The 18,002-nt window shown below is 37.1% G+C and overlaps 1 protein-coding gene across 16 annotated transcripts in view; it reads left to right on the plus strand.

Moving 5' to 3' along the window:
- The window catches only part of CDC42BPB (CDC42 binding protein kinase beta), a 91,037-nt gene that overhangs the window by 44,543 nt on the left and 28,492 nt on the right, over window positions 1-18,002 (plus strand). For all 16 annotated transcript variants that reach the window (XR_005627826.1, XR_005627827.1, XM_039712492.1 and 13 more), the window contains exons 5-16: window positions 4,181-4,329; window positions 6,289-6,382; window positions 7,696-7,896; window positions 8,753-9,001; window positions 9,957-10,036; window positions 11,015-11,181; window positions 11,271-11,390; window positions 13,226-13,359; window positions 15,095-15,337; window positions 16,884-16,994; window positions 17,448-17,692; window positions 17,874-17,979. Coding sequence is in view for 14 of the 16 variants with exons in the window: in XM_039712492.1 (XP_039568426.1) it covers window positions 4,181-4,329; window positions 6,289-6,382; window positions 7,696-7,896; window positions 8,753-9,001; window positions 9,957-10,036; window positions 11,015-11,181; window positions 11,271-11,390; window positions 13,226-13,359; window positions 15,095-15,337; window positions 16,884-16,994; window positions 17,448-17,692; window positions 17,874-17,979 (1,899 nt within the window). In the remaining 2 variants the exon portion in view is untranslated. The remainder of the gene's footprint in view (window positions 1-4,180; window positions 4,330-6,288; window positions 6,383-7,695; window positions 7,897-8,752; window positions 9,002-9,956; window positions 10,037-11,014; window positions 11,182-11,270; window positions 11,391-13,225; window positions 13,360-15,094; window positions 15,338-16,883; window positions 16,995-17,447; window positions 17,693-17,873; window positions 17,980-18,002) is intronic.

Genomic DNA, 18,002 nt, shown 5'->3' on the forward strand with positions numbered 1-18,002 from the left:
TCCACCTCATGCCTCACAGCAGTGTTTCAACGTTCTTGTTTTCTCCTTGAAGCAAAACTTCAAAGGGACTGTCTGTAACTTCAGGAAAGTGAGAAAGTTGTGTAGAACTATGGTATATAGAAATTTAATTAAGCATCTTAAATTAACTAATCTCGCCTTGCATAAAAAAATACCATGTTCAAATTTAGTATTTTGGATAAGGTTGCATTTAACTAATCTGAGATATGTTAACTGTGAAAGTAAGAAATATTTTATTTTAAACTTTCATAATGTTTTTTAAAGCAAGATTTTGGTTTAAATTGGCAAAATCAATTTAAAAGTTTGGTATTTTATAGTCCTTAGGGGAAAAATTGCCTATTTCTTAAAAGTATTTCTATAAAATATGTTTTTAAATCAGCAGATTGGTCTCTCAGTAATTTGAGGGACTTTAGCAAACATTTATAAAGAAAATCTGTACTCTTATGACATTTCTTTATGATTGGTTACTAGAACTGTGATATACAAGCCTGTTCACTTTAGTCACAGAATACACCAGAGTACTGGTTAGGAGCAAAGTCAGTAAAGCCCCAATATCCTGCAATATACTTAACCATACAGCTTCCCGTGGCTACTTCAGGCTGGGTTTACAAACCTGCTGTTTCTGTAACATCTGACATAGCTTTAGTGTGAAAGTTTTCACTTTCTTAACACTTTAGTAGCATGGTAGCAAGTCATGAATATAAATAAGAAAAATGTATTTATAAAAGACTGCCAAATAGTTCAGGAACTAAGCAGCAGTTAGTAAATACTCAAACATTCCACAGATGCTGAGACAAAACACATTACTTTGTCATGGTTGGAGTATTTTTAGAATACCAAGCACATAGTAGGAAAATAAGCAGTCACATCTTAGGCCCTCATTTACGGGCTATTTCCATTGAATGGTTTGTGATAGGTCCAGATTTTCAGTCTCTGGCAGTTTAGTTGTCTCCAGCACTGCCTCATGATTTCAGATCAGCTTGGAGTTTCAAATTCCCACAGAGGCAACCTTCAGACGTGCATAAATAGCATCCTGTTTTGTATTTCCAAGTAGCTTGTAAGAATGGAGCTACCTAAGGAAAAATTGTTAGCTCTGTGAGATAACAAGCAATAGCAAAGACAGCACAGAGGGGGAACCATTTCCCAAAGTTCCCAAAGGTGTTTAGATATTGAAGTTTCACTTGACAGCAGAATGTAGACATCTAATTTAAGATCCAATATCTAAGAAGGCAACATTTCTGCCTAGCAGCCAAAGTCAGCAGATTCCCAGCTTGCCTGAGGTCTGCTTCTGCATGTGCTGAGGTGCTGTCTTCCAATTTGGTCTGTTACTCAGAAACCATCTCCTGTAAGTGTCTGGTGCTCACAGATGGAGTGGATCCATGTCTCAGTCACTGCTGTAAATGATGCATGAGGAAAAGGTGAAACACATAAAGAAATCAATTCATCCAAAAAGCTGGACAGAAGGTTCTCTTCCAGACCATCTAGTCCTTGTCCAGGGGCTGAGAGATCTCTGTTCAATTCTCTTTGGAGCTTGAAGGAGTTTATAGGTACATTTTTCCTCATCCTGGAGAGTGAGAGCTTAGTACAGAGCCTGGGCAGATTTAGTTTACTTTTTAGCTGTGCTGTTCACCCATGGTCTTTGCAGAATGGAATACAAAGCTGAGAACAAAATAAGAACAGACAAAAGAGCTTGGTTTTCCACCCTGATCCTCTGCAAAAGAAATTTCTAGGTTCCAGTATATTCTCCCAGTGATGTTTGTGTATTATATCTAGTGATTCTTAAATGCAAAACCACATAAGCTAACCCTGAGCAGAGGGAGAGCCTTGTGTCTTCTCCTGCCTAGTGCTCTGCTTCCTCTGGCTGCATGATAAAGGGTTCAGAACAAGAAAATAAAAAGTAAGATACTAATATAGAAAAGTAGTATCTGTCTTTGGAGAGTCTAAAAGTACTTAGTTTTAGTCTCTGCCTTTAGTATGAACAGACCATTTGATAATGCAGAACTTATATTTAAGCAATAAATACAAAATTCTATGAAATATATATGTTCTGGAATTAATTTTCTGGTTCTGCTCTTGTAGTTTTAAAACCTTTCAAGTAAATGCACCATGCATTACTGTTTTCTAAACAGTCAGTTCTTAAATTACGTTACATGGAAATGCTGTGTAAGTTTTTTCTGGTTCTTAAAAATTCTTCATAAGAGACAGCCTGTGTCAAGAATGGTTAAACCAGCCTTTGGTGATTTAGCTGAAGCAGATATGATGTAAGTGAAACATAGTCCATGAATATTGAAAACTTGCATGGAACTTGAAGTTCTCCATCTCTTCCAGATTCAGATCTCTTAATTTTCTTACCCGGTCTCATTCATGAAAAAGGGCATATGTGTATTTCCCTGCTGTCAGCCTCTCAAAGGCTTCTGGGTACTCATGAGAGTATTTTGATAGCCTTTTTTCCTTTGACTCCTAACTACTGTCACCATTCAATGTAGTCACTTCCCTGGCAGAAATGCACTACTGCGAGATTTCAGCATCAGAATAGCTTTTATTTTAACCCCATAAGAAGAGTGAAGCACCTCTGGCAAGCAGATAATTTTGAATTGAAAAATTAATAAAGTTCTGCTTCCTCAAAGACGAGATATCACCATGTTTCTGTGATCCAAGTGCCTTCCTTCATGGGTCACCTGAGTTCTTGCTGAGTTATAAATGCTTTGGGAGCTGACAGAAGTGCATTACCTTGTCTCTGACAGGGAGGATATTTCACTTCCCACAGAAGGTTCTATAAAACCTCTTTGCCTTGAATTTGAGAGAAAATACTTCAAGATAATATCCCTTTTAAAAGACTGATGGCTTCTGCCTGTAGCATTTTGTTTTCAAACATAAATGTTGCTTGTGTACAGTGTTCAGTACATGTTTAAAGTTCCTTGAAACAATACCCACAGATTGATTTCAGCATAAATGATGCAATTTGCTTATCAGATTAAGTGGTAATTTGAATAAAATAGAGAAAAATACCAAAACTTGTGGTTCTTGGAGTTGCTCTTTTAATGTAAAAGATTGTGAGGAAATGGCTGGAGTTGCACTTCATGTTCTTTGCATTTCTATCTTTGATTAGTTTCCCTCGTGGAAGATGAATCTGTGGCAGGGACAGTGGATTCTAGGTCGCTTTACTTTGAGGAGAAAAATAAGAAGATGGCTTTGAAAACTTAATTCCAGAATAAGCAACGTTAGTCTTAAAACCACATATCAAGTCATCTTGGGAAACAAAGAACAAAATGGCTCAAGACTGGTAGTACTAGATGAAGTCATTATACTTGATGTAATGGTCTGGATTTAGGTGGATATTGCTAAGACATACCTCAAACATAATCCTTGTTTTGTGGTAGGAGAAACATACCTGAGTCCTTTTCTTTCATGTCACCCTATCAGTATTGGTCCTTCTCATGGATGGGATGGTGCCTGATTGGCCTAGGAGGCTGTTTACTTTTTCAAAGAACACCGATGTTTTACTTTTAAATTTCCCACTAGTGCCTCTGGCTTGACAGTGCTTTTAGCTTGTTATGGGCATCCATGGATAGTGTAGTAATGTGTGGTGCCATCACACTCCTGCCAGCTGTGTTATGCATCCATGATGTGGGATGTGCCAAGATGAGTATTTGAAGATGTTGATAAGTGCCACTTCAGGAGCAACGGAGTAGTATTGAAAGGGTACCATAACTAAAAAATTAATAATGTATATTTTAGACTAAGCTGCATCAAATATTGATTTTAACTATACTTTTTTTTTCTTTCATCATCTTCTGAAAATTTTCAGTTTAAGAGTTCATAACATGCATCAATTTTGGTGAATTTTCTTTATGATACTAGTTAAGACAGAAATAAACTCATCCTGATTTACTTCATTGTTGTCATATTTTGTTGAGAGTTTTTTTAATCATAGGAACTAAATGCTGATGTGCCTTTTTTTCTGTGATTAATAAAGGAATATGATACCTTTTTATACTAAGTAAATAAAAGTAAAACAGAAGACCACCAATTTTGACTGCTTTCCATAGGCACAGAAAAAAATAGTGAAAGGGTTTTTTCAGGGGTTAACTGATGAACTTTAAATTTTTTTTTCTTGCCATCTGTCTCTCAGTACTTGATTGCTTTATTTCTCTATTTTCAGTATCTAGTGATGGACTACTATGTTGGTGGTGACTTGCTGACACTTCTCAGTAAGTTTGAAGACAAGCTTCCTGAAGATATGGCTAGGTTCTACATTGGTGAAATGGTGCTTGCTATACATTCCATACACGAGCTGCATTATGTACACAGGTAAAATACCTTCTCATGTGGCAAAAAATACAAATACAGTTATTTGAAGTTAATCCCAAGTTTACTGCTATGTATACAAACACACACAGTAGCCAAAACCAAACTACTATAGACACAGGTTAACTTTATGCTGTATAATAGCTGTATAAGCTACTTTATTTTAAATATCAAATTTTGATGGATTGGTGTCAGAAGCAGTGACATTTATCTGACTAACCTTTTAAGGTCTGTTCTATTTTTAATCAGGGCTCTTGACTTATTCTCAATTCACTTAATAAATATTTATCTGCCTTTGTCCAAGCAACCTAGAAGTTTGAAGCAGTTTGAAATGGTTTTAACTTTCTACAGATGTTTAGACATTCTGCAAAATTTATGCGCAGTAAGCCCATGGTAACATCAGTGCATCTACTTACCTGAGATCATCCTCAAACAGATTTTCTGATCAGTGGGCATGTGCTGGTCTAATTGTTTTTGCACACAAGATGTGTATTCTGAATCAGTGGCTGCCATCAAATAAACTTAGGTTGTGGTTGGTAGTAGCTGTACAGTTAAAGTTCAAAAAGCATAGGGAATTCTCAGCTATAATGCTTTGAGCTCTGCTGTTTGCACTTTGATTACTATTTTAAATATTGACAAGATATTTAAACTCTCTAAAACTCCTGTGAGTAAATGTGGACAATATTTGGGGATTTAAAAATGTTACAGACTCAGAGAAGTTCACCCGAGGCACCATTGCACCAATTTCCAAGGAAGGTGGCCTGACTTACTGAGCAGCTACATCTTTTCACAGGGCTGAATGAAGGTCTGTTGTGGCAATAGGAGAGTGTGGCTCTGTGGCCAAAACACGTGCTTTGAACAGGACGTGTGCCAATGCCCAAGAAATCACTGCTTGGCAGCTGGAATGGATGAGGAGGAAGCAGGATTGCTCTGGAGAGGGTTTCAAGGACCCTTTAAGGGCTTATACGACCTGTTAGCTGCAGATAGGAGACAGTGGAGCTCAGAGAGGAGGCATTGAGCCTTTCTGAGCAGCAGTTCTGGTCCCTGAGGCAAGTGAGGGCTGCGTGCCAAGCACAGATTGGCTCATGCTGCAAGTGCCACAGTCAGCAACGTTCTTTAAAAAACAAACAAATTAGTGTATAGTTGTGTATTAATTTTTATAGTCCACTGCAACTACTGAGCTTGACTTGTGGTTGTGGAAGGTTGACAATATCTGGAACTGAAATGTATGGAATAAGTTTAACAATACAGAATTACTAATTATTTTTGGGGAGGCATGGTGACATAGTCCAATTTTCTCAGCACATATTTTTTGTGTCTTATGACAAGTAAATACGCATTTAACATTTAAATTTATGTAGATAGGCATAGATTAGCATTTATTATTTTGTATTAATACTGCTAATGAGCAGCAGTATTAGTGACATTTCAGTAATTAATTTCAGAGCATTAGCCTTTAGTTAAAAAAGGTTAATTCAAGTTTGTGTTGGAAAAATGTATCAATTGGCAGGCTTTTTACAAATTTGTTAAGTCACGTTTTTTCTCACAAATGTCAAGTGTGAAACTGGAATTCAGCACCTTAAAAATCAGCCATTGTCAGCTTCCACATCTATGTAGCAAGGTGTATTATGTAGCAAGGTGTATTAGAGCACCTTATTTTTATTTACTACTCGTAATTCTGGTCTCCTTCTCAAATATTAAACTGAAGGTGTTGTAGAGTTTTTAAGTTTTTCAACACACGTAGTAGCATTTGGAACTTCACATTTGAAAAGAAATGCAGATTTTATGGTGCAACAAAGCCAGTGGGTTTAAGGTTGGTCAGGGGGAGAGAGTCATAAATAGTACCAAAAAGAGTTTACATCACTGGGTAAAATTCTATGTTATTTTGATGCAAGATATAATCTCTACAAGCACAGCTAATACTGTGTGTTTGAATCCTTTCACTTTTGTCTGTTATAACAGGGACATAAAGCCTGATAATGTTCTTTTGGACATGAATGGCCACATACGACTGGCAGACTTTGGGTCCTGTCTGAAAATGAGTGAAGATGGCACAGTATGTATGAAGCTACATTTATTTGGGTTGCTGATAGTGGGACCTTCTAAGTGAGTTAGTTGCTGGTTTTAAAGAGATTAGATATCATCAGTGTTCATCTGGGGTGTGATAGATAGTGAACTTATGACACACTATAAATTGAGGGTGCAGTATAACTCAACATACTTAAATGCATTTTTGAAATCTTCCATCTCCTTATTTTACAGACTGCTAACTTTTTAAGTTATCCTTTGCTATATTTTTCTGGTTTTCACTTTTTCTTCTAATGACCATTTGAGTCCAGGGAAGTAGGGTGAGTCACCATCCCTCTAGGTATCAAAAAGATGTGTTGATGTGGTACATGGGCACATGATTTAGGTGGACTTGTCAGTGCTCAGTTAACAGCTGGATATAATGATCTAAAAAGTCTTTTCCAACCTAGATAATTGTCTTGATTCTACAATTAATAAGCAGTTTGTTTTATATGCGTTTGACAAATGGAACAGCAACATGATGGTAATTGGCCATCTTGTGCAGCAGATTGGATTTACCTCTAAAAGCTGAATTGCTTGTGACAGGTTTTGTTTGTTTTGCCTCATTTAGGGCACTTCCAGGGGTGCCAGTCCTGCCAAAGTATGGCATGCACCATCGTTCACTGGTTTTGGCACAAACTCACATCTTGTTGATGTTCTTTAGTCATAAAAAGCCTGTCAAAGCTTTACCATAAAAAATGTAAAATGAAAGAGCCATTAGAATTGAGAACATATTCCTAGAGAGTAGTCTGTCCTGATGGTCAGGGCTTCCCTATTACTTGTGCACAGAGTAAATCTCCACCTTATTCCTGTAGTACATCCAGTTGCACATTAGCAATAAACATTTGACTGATTTCTGACATAGTAAAACTTACCCAGGAAATTTGGTCTATGATCTTCAAATGAAACTGTAAAATTCGGGTGTAGAACCTGATCTCCCTACTTACTCATTTTTCTTTTCAACTTCTGGGCAGCAAATTGTGGTTTTAAAATATAAACAGACTCAAAGGAAAAATATATTTTGTCTTTCTGCTTTCGCAGTATCTGTGATTATTTTGGGTTTCTCCTGTGTTCAGAATAAAACATATCAACTGATTTTATGTAGCAGTAGAATGGAAATTAATCTTTGCAGTCTTTGTTACTTTCTTAATATTTCCTTTGTTATGTTGCTATGAATTTATGAATCTCTTCCTTCTCCAGAACTATGTTGTGGTGTCTCTGTCAGAAATATTAGTGTTTGAGTAAAACAGTTGCTGAGAGAAGCTGGAAACTTATGAGAATTATGTTTGCCTTATTTTTAAGGTACAGTCATCAGTAGCAGTGGGTACTCCTGACTACATCTCTCCTGAGATACTGCAAGCAATGGAAGATGGAATGGGGAAATATGGGCCTGAGTGTGACTGGTGGTCACTGGGTGTCTGCATGTATGAAATGCTCTATGGTGAAACACCCTTCTATGCAGAGTCACTAGTGGAAACCTATGGGAAGATTATGAATCATGAAGTAAGAGCTGTATTAAATCTCCTGAGTTTGTGTTTACAGAGAAACTTAGCACTTGAGGATATTGAAGTGATGGCAGTTGTTTGCTTTTGCTCAGTGTTTTAGATTGATGTTGTGGAGGTTTGTTGGTTCAGGTTTTAGGAAGCTTGCTTCTCTGAACTGCAGAAATTTAATTCTTCAACAAATTGAAACTTTTCTCTAAATGCTGATTTTCTTGTTGGAAAATCTAAGTCATCACAAAATCAAAATTAAAATCTACTCCAATTTCTTCAGTCTAGAGTAATTTCACTTGTTAGTGGTAATTACAATTTTTAGATCTTATGTTTATTTTAATAGAAATATTTTCTACATGTAGATTATATTTTGGTAAGAAAAACATGTATTTAACCTATATATTAGAAAAATGCATTCTTAAATAGGACAACATAAAGAACTGACTAACATCATGGGGTTTTAGGAGTTGAAATTAATTTAATCTCCAGGAGATCAGTGGACCTCTAAGCATACCAGTCTGTCTTTATTGTATGATCTTTAATATATTGTAGTGTGTAAAAATCCTGGTGTGTCTTAAAAAAATGTTTGCTTTTCCTAAAAGAGTTATTGTAATCACAGATGAAACAGATCTGTTTTAAAGAAATTGAAAAATGATTTCTTGTACTTGAAATCCAATTTAAGACAAAAAGTCTGTCATTGAATGTATTGAATTGTGCTCTGTCATTGCTCACTGTAACTAGAACAACATTCGACTATTCATTTCCAGTTTTATTGGTGTAGTTTAATGGGTTTTTTTTAAACTACAGTTGTAAGTTTTGGAATTAATTCCTTCTCTAAAAACTTCTCTGTTTGTTTTGTTTTCTAGGAACGATTTCAGTTTCCATCCCATGTTACAGACGTATCTGAAGAAGCAAAAGATCTTATTCAGAGACTTATCTGCAGCAGGGAACGTAGACTGGGACAGAATGGAATAGAGGATTTTAAGTCTCATGCATTTTTTGAAGGACTTAATTGGGATAACATCCGAAACCTAGAAGCACCTTACATTCCAGAAGTTAGCAGTCCTTCTGACACCTCAAACTTTGATGTAGATGATGATGTACTAAGAAATCCAGTGAGTCTTTGTTTTTAGATATTACTAATGGAAGTATGCATCCTTGGTGCACTGTAATGTGGTAGTGAGAACTTACTTCAGAATAAAGAAAGAGATGAAAAATAAGTCACTCCAAATGTGAAAAATTCAAGTTTTTCATCTCTTGGCATTTTGTGCTATCAGAAATCATGAGCTGCTTTTTTAAGTGGTAGCACTTGCCAGACTGCATTACTGTTACATGGTCGAAGTTAAAATATGTTTAGGTAGGGAAAAAGGCCTCTTAGTTGCCCTTTCAGTTTACCTGGACAGGGAGCTAGCATTTATGCTTTTTCAAAGGTGAAAAAAAATCTGTCTTTACAAGTACACATATATTCTCTGTGCAGCTTGCAGTCACAGCTGTCCAAGTGAGAGGACTCATCCTGCTACTTCTCCGCTGACTTAAGAAGCAGGAGGATGGTTCTTGGAATAGGAGCATTGGTGTTGCACTCCTCCATTTCTATTTCTTGTAGTTTACAAATGGTTCAGGAGGAGTAGAGACCTTTTGTGGTAATTTTTTCACCCGTTTGTACTCCAAGAAATTAAGAGCTTTTGGCACGTTTTTTGATTACATGTCTGACAGTAACTAGAATACTAAGAGTAACAGCATGCATTTTGGTGCCAGGTCACTTTTAATTAGGAACTTGAAATTTTGGGTTTCCTTTTACTGGCTGCATTGTGCTTTGAACTTGTTGAAATGCTGCCCTTTCATGTGCCAGTTCAAGAGGCTCCAAAATTCAAGTCATTCTGTTAGGCGACCTGATCTGAAATAAAGCTTGTCCAGGGGCAGTGGAGCATAACTGCCAATTAATTATCAGTTGGTGCATTAAGAAAAATCTTTCCATTAGCTGTCTCTCTTTTAGCTGTTGAGGCTCAGTGAAATGTCTTTCACTCTGTATGGGTTCTCTCTGGGGTTTTCATGCACATTGTTTTCATGCAGGAAGTGGTGCCACCAAGTTCTCATACAGGCTTTTCTGGATTGCATTTGCCATTCGTTGGGTTTACATACACAACTGACAGGTAAGCAAAGGATATGTTTTATCAAGGAAACTTTTTTCCCAAATGCAGCCGATTCCTGGGAATTCTCATTTTTGTAAACATATAGAAAGGTTGATGTCCATAGGTATACATGCGGCCCAAATTTTGTTACTTGTTTGGTTTTTCCCAATATCTGAACATATTTTGATCCTGTTTTCCAAGATTAGGTGCTTTTGTATTTAATATTTTATGTATTTGAAATGAAATAAAGTTAAGGGACAGGATGTGTCAATTGCAGTTCCTGCATTGAGAGGCTGAGAGCAAGTCTTGTCCCCACTGGACATCTGCCAGGAACTGTTCAGGATTATCTCATTGCTCCACTGTCCTGCTGGTAGTCCAAGTTAACATAGAGGCTTCTGAGCATGGACAAAGGACTTTGCATATCTTTGAAATGAAATGGCCTCCATCTGACTTCAGAGATCCAGAGATCTCTCAAACATATGCTTGTCTCTGATCTGACCTGTTTGTAATTCTGTTATTTCCCATTGCTGGGGTTTGTTACCCCATGACCCCAAATCATGCGTGTCATCCTGTTCACAGTGAGATCATGTGCCTTAACTGAAATCCATCTTTGCCATGCTTTAAACTAAACTTTTGGGGTTGTCCCTCAGCTGTCTCAGTGCAGGTACACTTCAAAGCAGGTACCTGCTTCCATTTCTGCCAGGTACCTGTAACCTTTGGCATGGGAGAGTTAACATTTTCAGTCATTTAGGCAGTTGGTGAAGTCAAGGTATATCTGCATCATTGAAGTTCTGCATGCAGGTATCTTAAGTCTACAGCAGCATGCACAGTTGCTAGGGAGTAATAACTTTACCCTGAGAATTGTCTCTACAGTAACAATTACTGCACTAATTGTACTTGTGAATTTAAGGTGCATATTTGGTGGAATCCCAGCATGTCCCAGCTATAGACTGCTGTGAGTATTTATTAAAATGTCCTAACTTAAGTATTTCTTTTCAGCTCTTTATCTGATAGAGGCACTTTAAAGAGTGTGCTGCAGTCTGACACTGTAACCAAAGATACGGATGTACAGCGAGACTTAAAGAGCACTTCACAAATAGAAGGCTATGAAAAGAAAATACGGAAATTAGAGCAAGAAAAGCAGGATTTGAACAGAAAACTGCAAGGTTAGTGGTTTATATTTGTTTGGATTCTTAGTTCTGCTCATTGGAATATATTCTATTGAAAATCTTTCCCTTTCTTTTTGGATTTTAAGAATCTACACAGACAGTGCAGAACCTCCAAGGTCCAGTGTGTGTTACAGCAAATACAAGTCGTGATAAGGAGATTAAAAAACTAAATGAAGAAATTGAACGGTTGAAGAACAAATTAACAGGTAAGCCTCTGGCATGGTAATTATAGTAATGCAATTTATTTTGCAGTAAGTAGAATTAATGTTCTTGAGCTGTTTAAAAAACAGAGGGTGTTTTAAAGCCTTGTTCAAAATTAAGAGGCATTTCATTTTTTTCCAGATGAGTGCTTAACTGGTTCTTCCACTTGCTTGGCTTGATAACACATGGGAAGTCCAGAGTGTGATGAATTGTGTGGATGGATTTAGTTAAATGTTTGTTTCCCTAAAACACAAATACTGATATTTGTTTCCCTAAAAATCTCAGGAGATCCTCTTCTCTTCCTCCTCTATTTGGGGAGGAGTATTGTGTTGGAGAGGTTTTACTTGGAGGCAGGTGTAAGAGACAGGAGATGGAAGTCTGGTTGCTCTTTAGTAACATAAAGGAGTAGATGGGGGATGTGTAATAGTAGTGCACATTTAAATATTTCTGAGCTTCTGCTCCCTTTGTGTTTCTGTGTTTGGTGATGCATTAATTAGGAAGCACTGAGCATTGCAGAAAAACAAATACTGGCATCTGTCCTGAGGGAAGACTGACTCACCCATATCACTGAAAATCTGTTGCTTGACAATGCTATTAGTTTATCCATGCAAACCTCCTGTTAGCACCTAATTTTTAAGTGGGAATCAGTGATAAACAAAGTGGTAGTTTTGAATCCTAATGACTTGGCTGAGAGTTTTATAGAGGCCTATATAGTGTGAATTCAGATTCTAAATCACTGATGCTGGTTGTTTTAGACTATCTTTTCCTGGTTTCTTTTGACAATATACCCTTTTTGTAGGTGTATGCCCTGCTAAAATCAGCTGTTCTCCTACACAGATTATATTCCCAAAAAAGCTATTTTTGTGTATTCTGAAATTAGGTTTGAGTCACAATGGTTAGATTAATGTTCTGCTTTTTCAAAGGGTTCAGGTTTATGTCATTCTTCTACCAGTGATGTCCTGTTACATATCAATTCTAACAGTATGTTCTTATTTAAAAAGAAGTGGCATTGGTTCATGTAGGATGGGAGGAGTTTGTTCAGAAGTGAGAAAAGGAATAATACTTCAAGCATTATAACAGTGCTTGGGATCCTGAATACTTAGGTCCATTTTCCTGTTCTGCCACAGATATCAGTGGAACTTGAGTGAGACAGTTATTCCCTGTGAAATTTCTTATTTATTTGTTTAATAGAAGTGGTAATTAAAAACAAATAGAGAATGGAAGTTCATTTTCTTAGAATTGGTAAGACTGAGCAGGAGTATATAAAGGTGGCTCTGTTGGGTGTTTTGCACTTAAAAACAAAAATTTCAAATCAAATTTGTTTACTTGTCATTGAAAGTAAAGTGAGAACAAGCTGCCAGGAGTATGGTCAGTCAGGTCTCCAGATTACCTTGTGCAGGATGGTATTTCTTTCCCAAACTATTAATTAGTTCTTATCTAGAAAATAAATAGTCCTTGCTTGTCTTGCTGGATGCGCTAATGACTGTTGCCTTTTTGTTGCATAAGGAAAACTATTTAGGAAACACATTACTAGAGTTGGAATTGGAACATTTCAAGTTTATTTTATGATTTTCTAGGGCTAGAAGTTACGTTCCTCAAAAACAAAACAAAGCCTTGTGCTAAGGCTTTTTCCCTTAGAGATCACAATCTTTGGGACTGAGAAAAATAAAATTATTTTGAGGTATCAATGTCCCAATGTTAGTTTAAACAGTCTAAAATGGTGGGAATAGGAAAGAAGTTTATTTTCCAAGCAAAGTGATGCAAATTTGCATGAGTAATGTGGCTTGTGTTATTGGTGTTAATTTGGGACCAGCTGCCTGTAATATGTATTTATCTACAGATATAAGTAAACTGGAAGCTCAGCTTGCGGATGCAGTGGCTTTTCGACAGGAGCATGAAGACTCCACACACAAGTTGAAAGGACTGGAAAAGCAGTGCAGAGTACTGAGGCAGGAAAAGGAGGACCTTCATAAGGTACTGATCCAAAGACAGATATTTTTTTAAATGGTGATGCAAAGTAGTTCCAGAACAGTTACATTGTGATTGCAATTCTAGTGTTTTAAATGCTGCTTTTTAAAACTATGCAGAGATCTTAAGGATCCTGTTCAGCAGTACAGTAGCTTTCCAAATTATCACACTTTCATTTTTTGGAAGTTGATGGGCTTACTATGTCAAATATGTTCTGATATAGATGAAACAAGCACCTAAAGAATGGTTTTAATTAAGCTGTTTAATTATTCTGAACTGTTTCAGTAGAAGTCTGAGGGCAATCAAGAGAGACTTCAGAGCCTTGGGATGACTTGTTAAGGGATCAGTATATAATAATACATGAGTATTATATAATAATACACAAGTATTATTCTCCTCTATTCTTCCAGTTTCAGGCAATGATGAGGGAGGAAACAGACACAGCAGATCCTGTTTGGTATCCCTGGAAGAATTATGGGGTTTTGACCATGGGTCAGTGTTTACATGATACCAGGGCCTGCTGGTGACATTTGGGGTACACCTGTCTATTTAGGGGAAAAAGATCTTTGCACAGAAGTTAGCAGAGCTCATTGAAAGAGCCCATTTGCTCTTTTTTATACCAAAAGCTTAATTATTGCTTAACGTTAATGATGACTTTTATGTAATCATTGAGTTTATTTGCTGCTGGGTAAATTATCCCTTAGTTTGCTTCCTGAAATTTAGCAGTATTTCAGGATGTAAGTCAGCAACATATTTTGTAGTAAAGTAAATAGGGATTTGCATATACTACCTACCACTTTCAGTAATAGTAAAAAAAGCTACCTGTATTGGAATAACTAGTTTTGCAAAAGTCTACCAGCCATATTGTTCTGAGCATTCATATGGATCCAAAAGTAATCCACGGGCCAGAATTTCTGGGCTGTTTCTACAGTAGAATTTAACAGTCTCTCTTCTGTCTGTTAACCACCAGTAGGGATTATTTACCATAGTGTATAAGTAGCAGAGAAGGTGGATCTTCTGGTCTGAGCACATGCTTTTGGGAATTTAATCTTCCTGCAATGCTCATACTAATAGCAGAAACTTTTAGAATTCCCTTGTGCAGTATATATTTATTTTGTTGTGTGATTCTGCTCTTTTTCTTATTTTTTCCTCCAACTCTCAAATGATTTTATGTCAAATGTTCCATTTGTATTTTAATCTTGTTAATTTTTCTGAACTACTTTCCCTAAAGAAAATAGTTTTTATACTTTCAATTAAGAGTATTAAAGTATTAAGAGTTTCACAATTTGTTTCAAGGAATCTTCCTCAGTTTTCTGAAAAATCTCACATTTGCTGCAGCCCCTCAGTGCTGGTACAATGTATTTGATGTTGCTTCTGAATGTTCTGTCTTCTGAAGCATTCCTTTAAACAAAAGGTTACAAATGTGCAGGTACTGGGTGGTAATCTAAAATCAAGTTATTTGGAAGTGAGGTGGCCTTGTGTAGTTAGTCACATTTATAAGAAAGACTTCTGGGAATACCAAAAGTAGCTTTGGAGCTGCCACACTAGAAGCAGAGTAATGGCTGTCTTTGTATGTCACTGCAGCTGCTTAGTTAAACAATTGTGTAAGTTAAGAATTAGAAATCTTTAGTAGTTACATGAGGTGGTCACAACAAGCTTATGTACATCCAGTTTCTTTCTTCTTGGAAAGAATAGATGGAGTTCAAATTACTCTTTTTTATTATATTTTTTTTTAAACCAGCAACTTGTAGAAGCCTCGGAGAGATTAAAGATGCAGTCCAAAGAGCTGAGGGATGCCCACCAACAAAGAAAGCTGGCTGTGCAGGAGTTCTCTGAGCTCAGTGAGAGGATGGGGGACCTGCGCTCCCAAAAGCAGAAGCTGTCCCGGCAACTTCGCGACAAGGAGGAGGAGCTGGAAGTGAGCATGCAGAGAATCGATGCTCTGCGCCAGGACCTCCGTAAATCAGAGAAGATGAGAAAAGAGGTAGCTTGATAAAACAGCTAGCTCTCGTGTGTTTCAGCTGCTGCTTACCCTGTACCTCATATGTGATTGTATGGAGAAATTGGGAGTGTCTTCTGGGGATTTTTGTGGGGCTTTTTTTTACGCTCAGACTGATTTGAATCTTGAGGGAAGTATTCTTGATGTATGTCCAGTTTATTAGTTCTGGTGTTTGGATTTTTCTAGAGTCTTGACTCACAGCTTGAAACTTATAAAGCTCAGTGAATGTCTTCATGTGCTCTGAGGCTGGAGTATTCTGACTTCACTGTTTTTTTAACTGAATGTTTTTGTCCAGCTGAAATGAGGAACAGTGATGCAAAACTAAATATGTGGTTTTCCTTCCTCTGTATTTAAGTCATTGTAAGAGTAATATCTTTAAACAAGCTAATTTCCAATTAGTATTCTAGGCAGTTTATAGTTTTACATGGGATGAAGTGGATAGCCAGAAGAGAGCATAAAAAAATTACTGTGGTTAATCTGGAGTATTTTAATCACTGAAAAATCATAATGTTTTCTGTATTCTCTGGGTGAAAGAGAACAGAAATTCAAGAGCTCTGTAAACATTGCTAGAAAACTTCTGGCAAATTGAAGGGTAGTCTATGAAAATGTAGTAGATAATGAACTAAGGCTTTTCTCCATGAACAAGATATGATAGTCAACTAGGAATTGATGAATTGGTGTGGCATCTCATCTCTAGAGCAGAGTGCAGCAGGCATTCAAGTGTTGTTGCTAATGCAGTTAAATACTTCCATGCAGAGCTTTAAAATCTCCTGTCTTTGTTCTTAAAAATGCCTCTGTACTCCCTTTCATAACAGTTGTATCAATCTTCTATTCAGAGCACAGTCTAGAAGTTCATTATCTCATCCCACAGTTCTAAGTACAATCCTTTTAAAAACAACTTTGCTAGTTTAATTTGAACATAGGAAAACAAACCTTTCTCTTCCTGTCAGGGTTTGAAACTGTGCTGCTATTGCTTGAATTCCAGCAGTTGCCTTAGTTGCCACTAAATCTAAATTGTCTTTCTGATAAGCTTTCTGAAGATCATAAATGCATGATCAGGCTTACTTTGTTTCATAATTGCAAAGTAAAAATATTCAATATTCATATTTAAAGTGTTTTGCAATTATTTGGTTTAAAGGTTGATAATTTTTAAGCTGCTGTACTTAGATACTGCGCCATGGAGCTGACCTGTAAATGTGGCAGACTTTTCTCTTTTTCAGCTGCAGTGTCTTCCTAGTGCCATTTCCTTCTCTTTTCTGTAATAGAAGCTGTGCAGTTATCCCTGAATGGGCTTGATGTAGTTCACATCAGTACAAAGAGTCATAAAATAATAGTTCTCTGCATGTGACAGATGGATGCCTGAATCACTGAAGGCAAAACAATTATCATGACATTCTGAGATGGTTGTTATAGTGGTGTAACCTAAAATAGAAATAAGTAAAACTTGCTGCTAGGCCGTATGGAGGAAAGGAAATGAGTGATCCAGATAGTGTTATCTTGTGTTGAAATGACCTAAAATGGCTCTTCACAGCTGGAAGCCCAACTTGAAGAAGTCGTAGCAGAAGCATCAAAAGAACGCAAGCTCCGTGAGCACAGCGAGGTTTTCTCCAAACAACTGGAAAATGAACTGGAAGCTCTAAAGGTTACATGGTTTTTGACAAATATTTACTCGTGGCCTAGAAGTTGCAATAGTTTGGCTTACTCAACTGTTGATACCCGTGGGAAACTTAAAAATTACAGCATTACTAGAAATCTGACCTAGCACATCCAGATTTATTTACCTTTTTTGCTTGAAAGCCTTTACTTGCTAGATACTAATGTCTTGAAAATGCTCAGTTTATATAATTTCTAAGCAGCAAGTAAACAAATGTGATCCAAATTTGTTACCTCTGCAAGCCATTTCAACCCCTTATTCGGGTCATGTAAGCAGAGCAGTTGCTTACAATGCTTGGGGACAGGCAGCTTTTAAATCACTCAGTGCCCAAATAAAAATTTTTCCAAAATGCCACCAACTGGACAATTCTGACTTTTAAGAATATACTCAAAATACAAAGATCATATCTTCTTCCTGATGGCTTCTCCTCTTGTTTTGCAGTTGAAGCAGGGAGGCCGGGCAGCTGGTGCCACACTGGAACATCAGCAGGAGCTTTCCAAAGTTAAGTCTGAGCTGGAAAAGAAAATCTTATTTTATGAAGAGGAGTTGGTCCGACGAGAAGCATCACATGTTTTGGAAGTAAAAAACGTGAAAAAGGAAGTACATGATTCAGAGAGCCATCAGCTTGCACTCCAGAAGGAGATCATGATATTAAAAGATAAATTAGAGAAAACAAAGCGAGAGAGGTAAGCTTTTGGGCATGCTTCCCTCACAGTGGATTTCTTTTTGTTGTGTGTATGTACTGCATTGCAGGGGTGCCTGTGCAGGGTGGTATTTCACCCCAACTCTGTTTATTCATTTTTGAAAATCCCAGTCTACAGGTTCAGCAGTGTGACAGTGTGTTTCTATTTCTTCCCTTCTCTTTAGGCACAGTGAAATGGAGGAAGCAGTAGGAACAATGAAGGAGAAATACGAGCGTGAAAGATCTATGCTCTTGGAAGATAACAAAAAACTAACAACAGAAAATGAGAGGGTAATTATTTCAGAAAACATATA

This window comes from Passer montanus, unplaced genomic scaffold (assembly GCF_014805655.1).
Source record: "Passer montanus isolate IOZ18808 unplaced genomic scaffold, ASM1480565v1 scaffold27, whole genome shotgun sequence".
Lineage (NCBI taxonomy): Eukaryota > Metazoa > Chordata > Aves > Passeriformes > Passeridae > Passer > Passer montanus.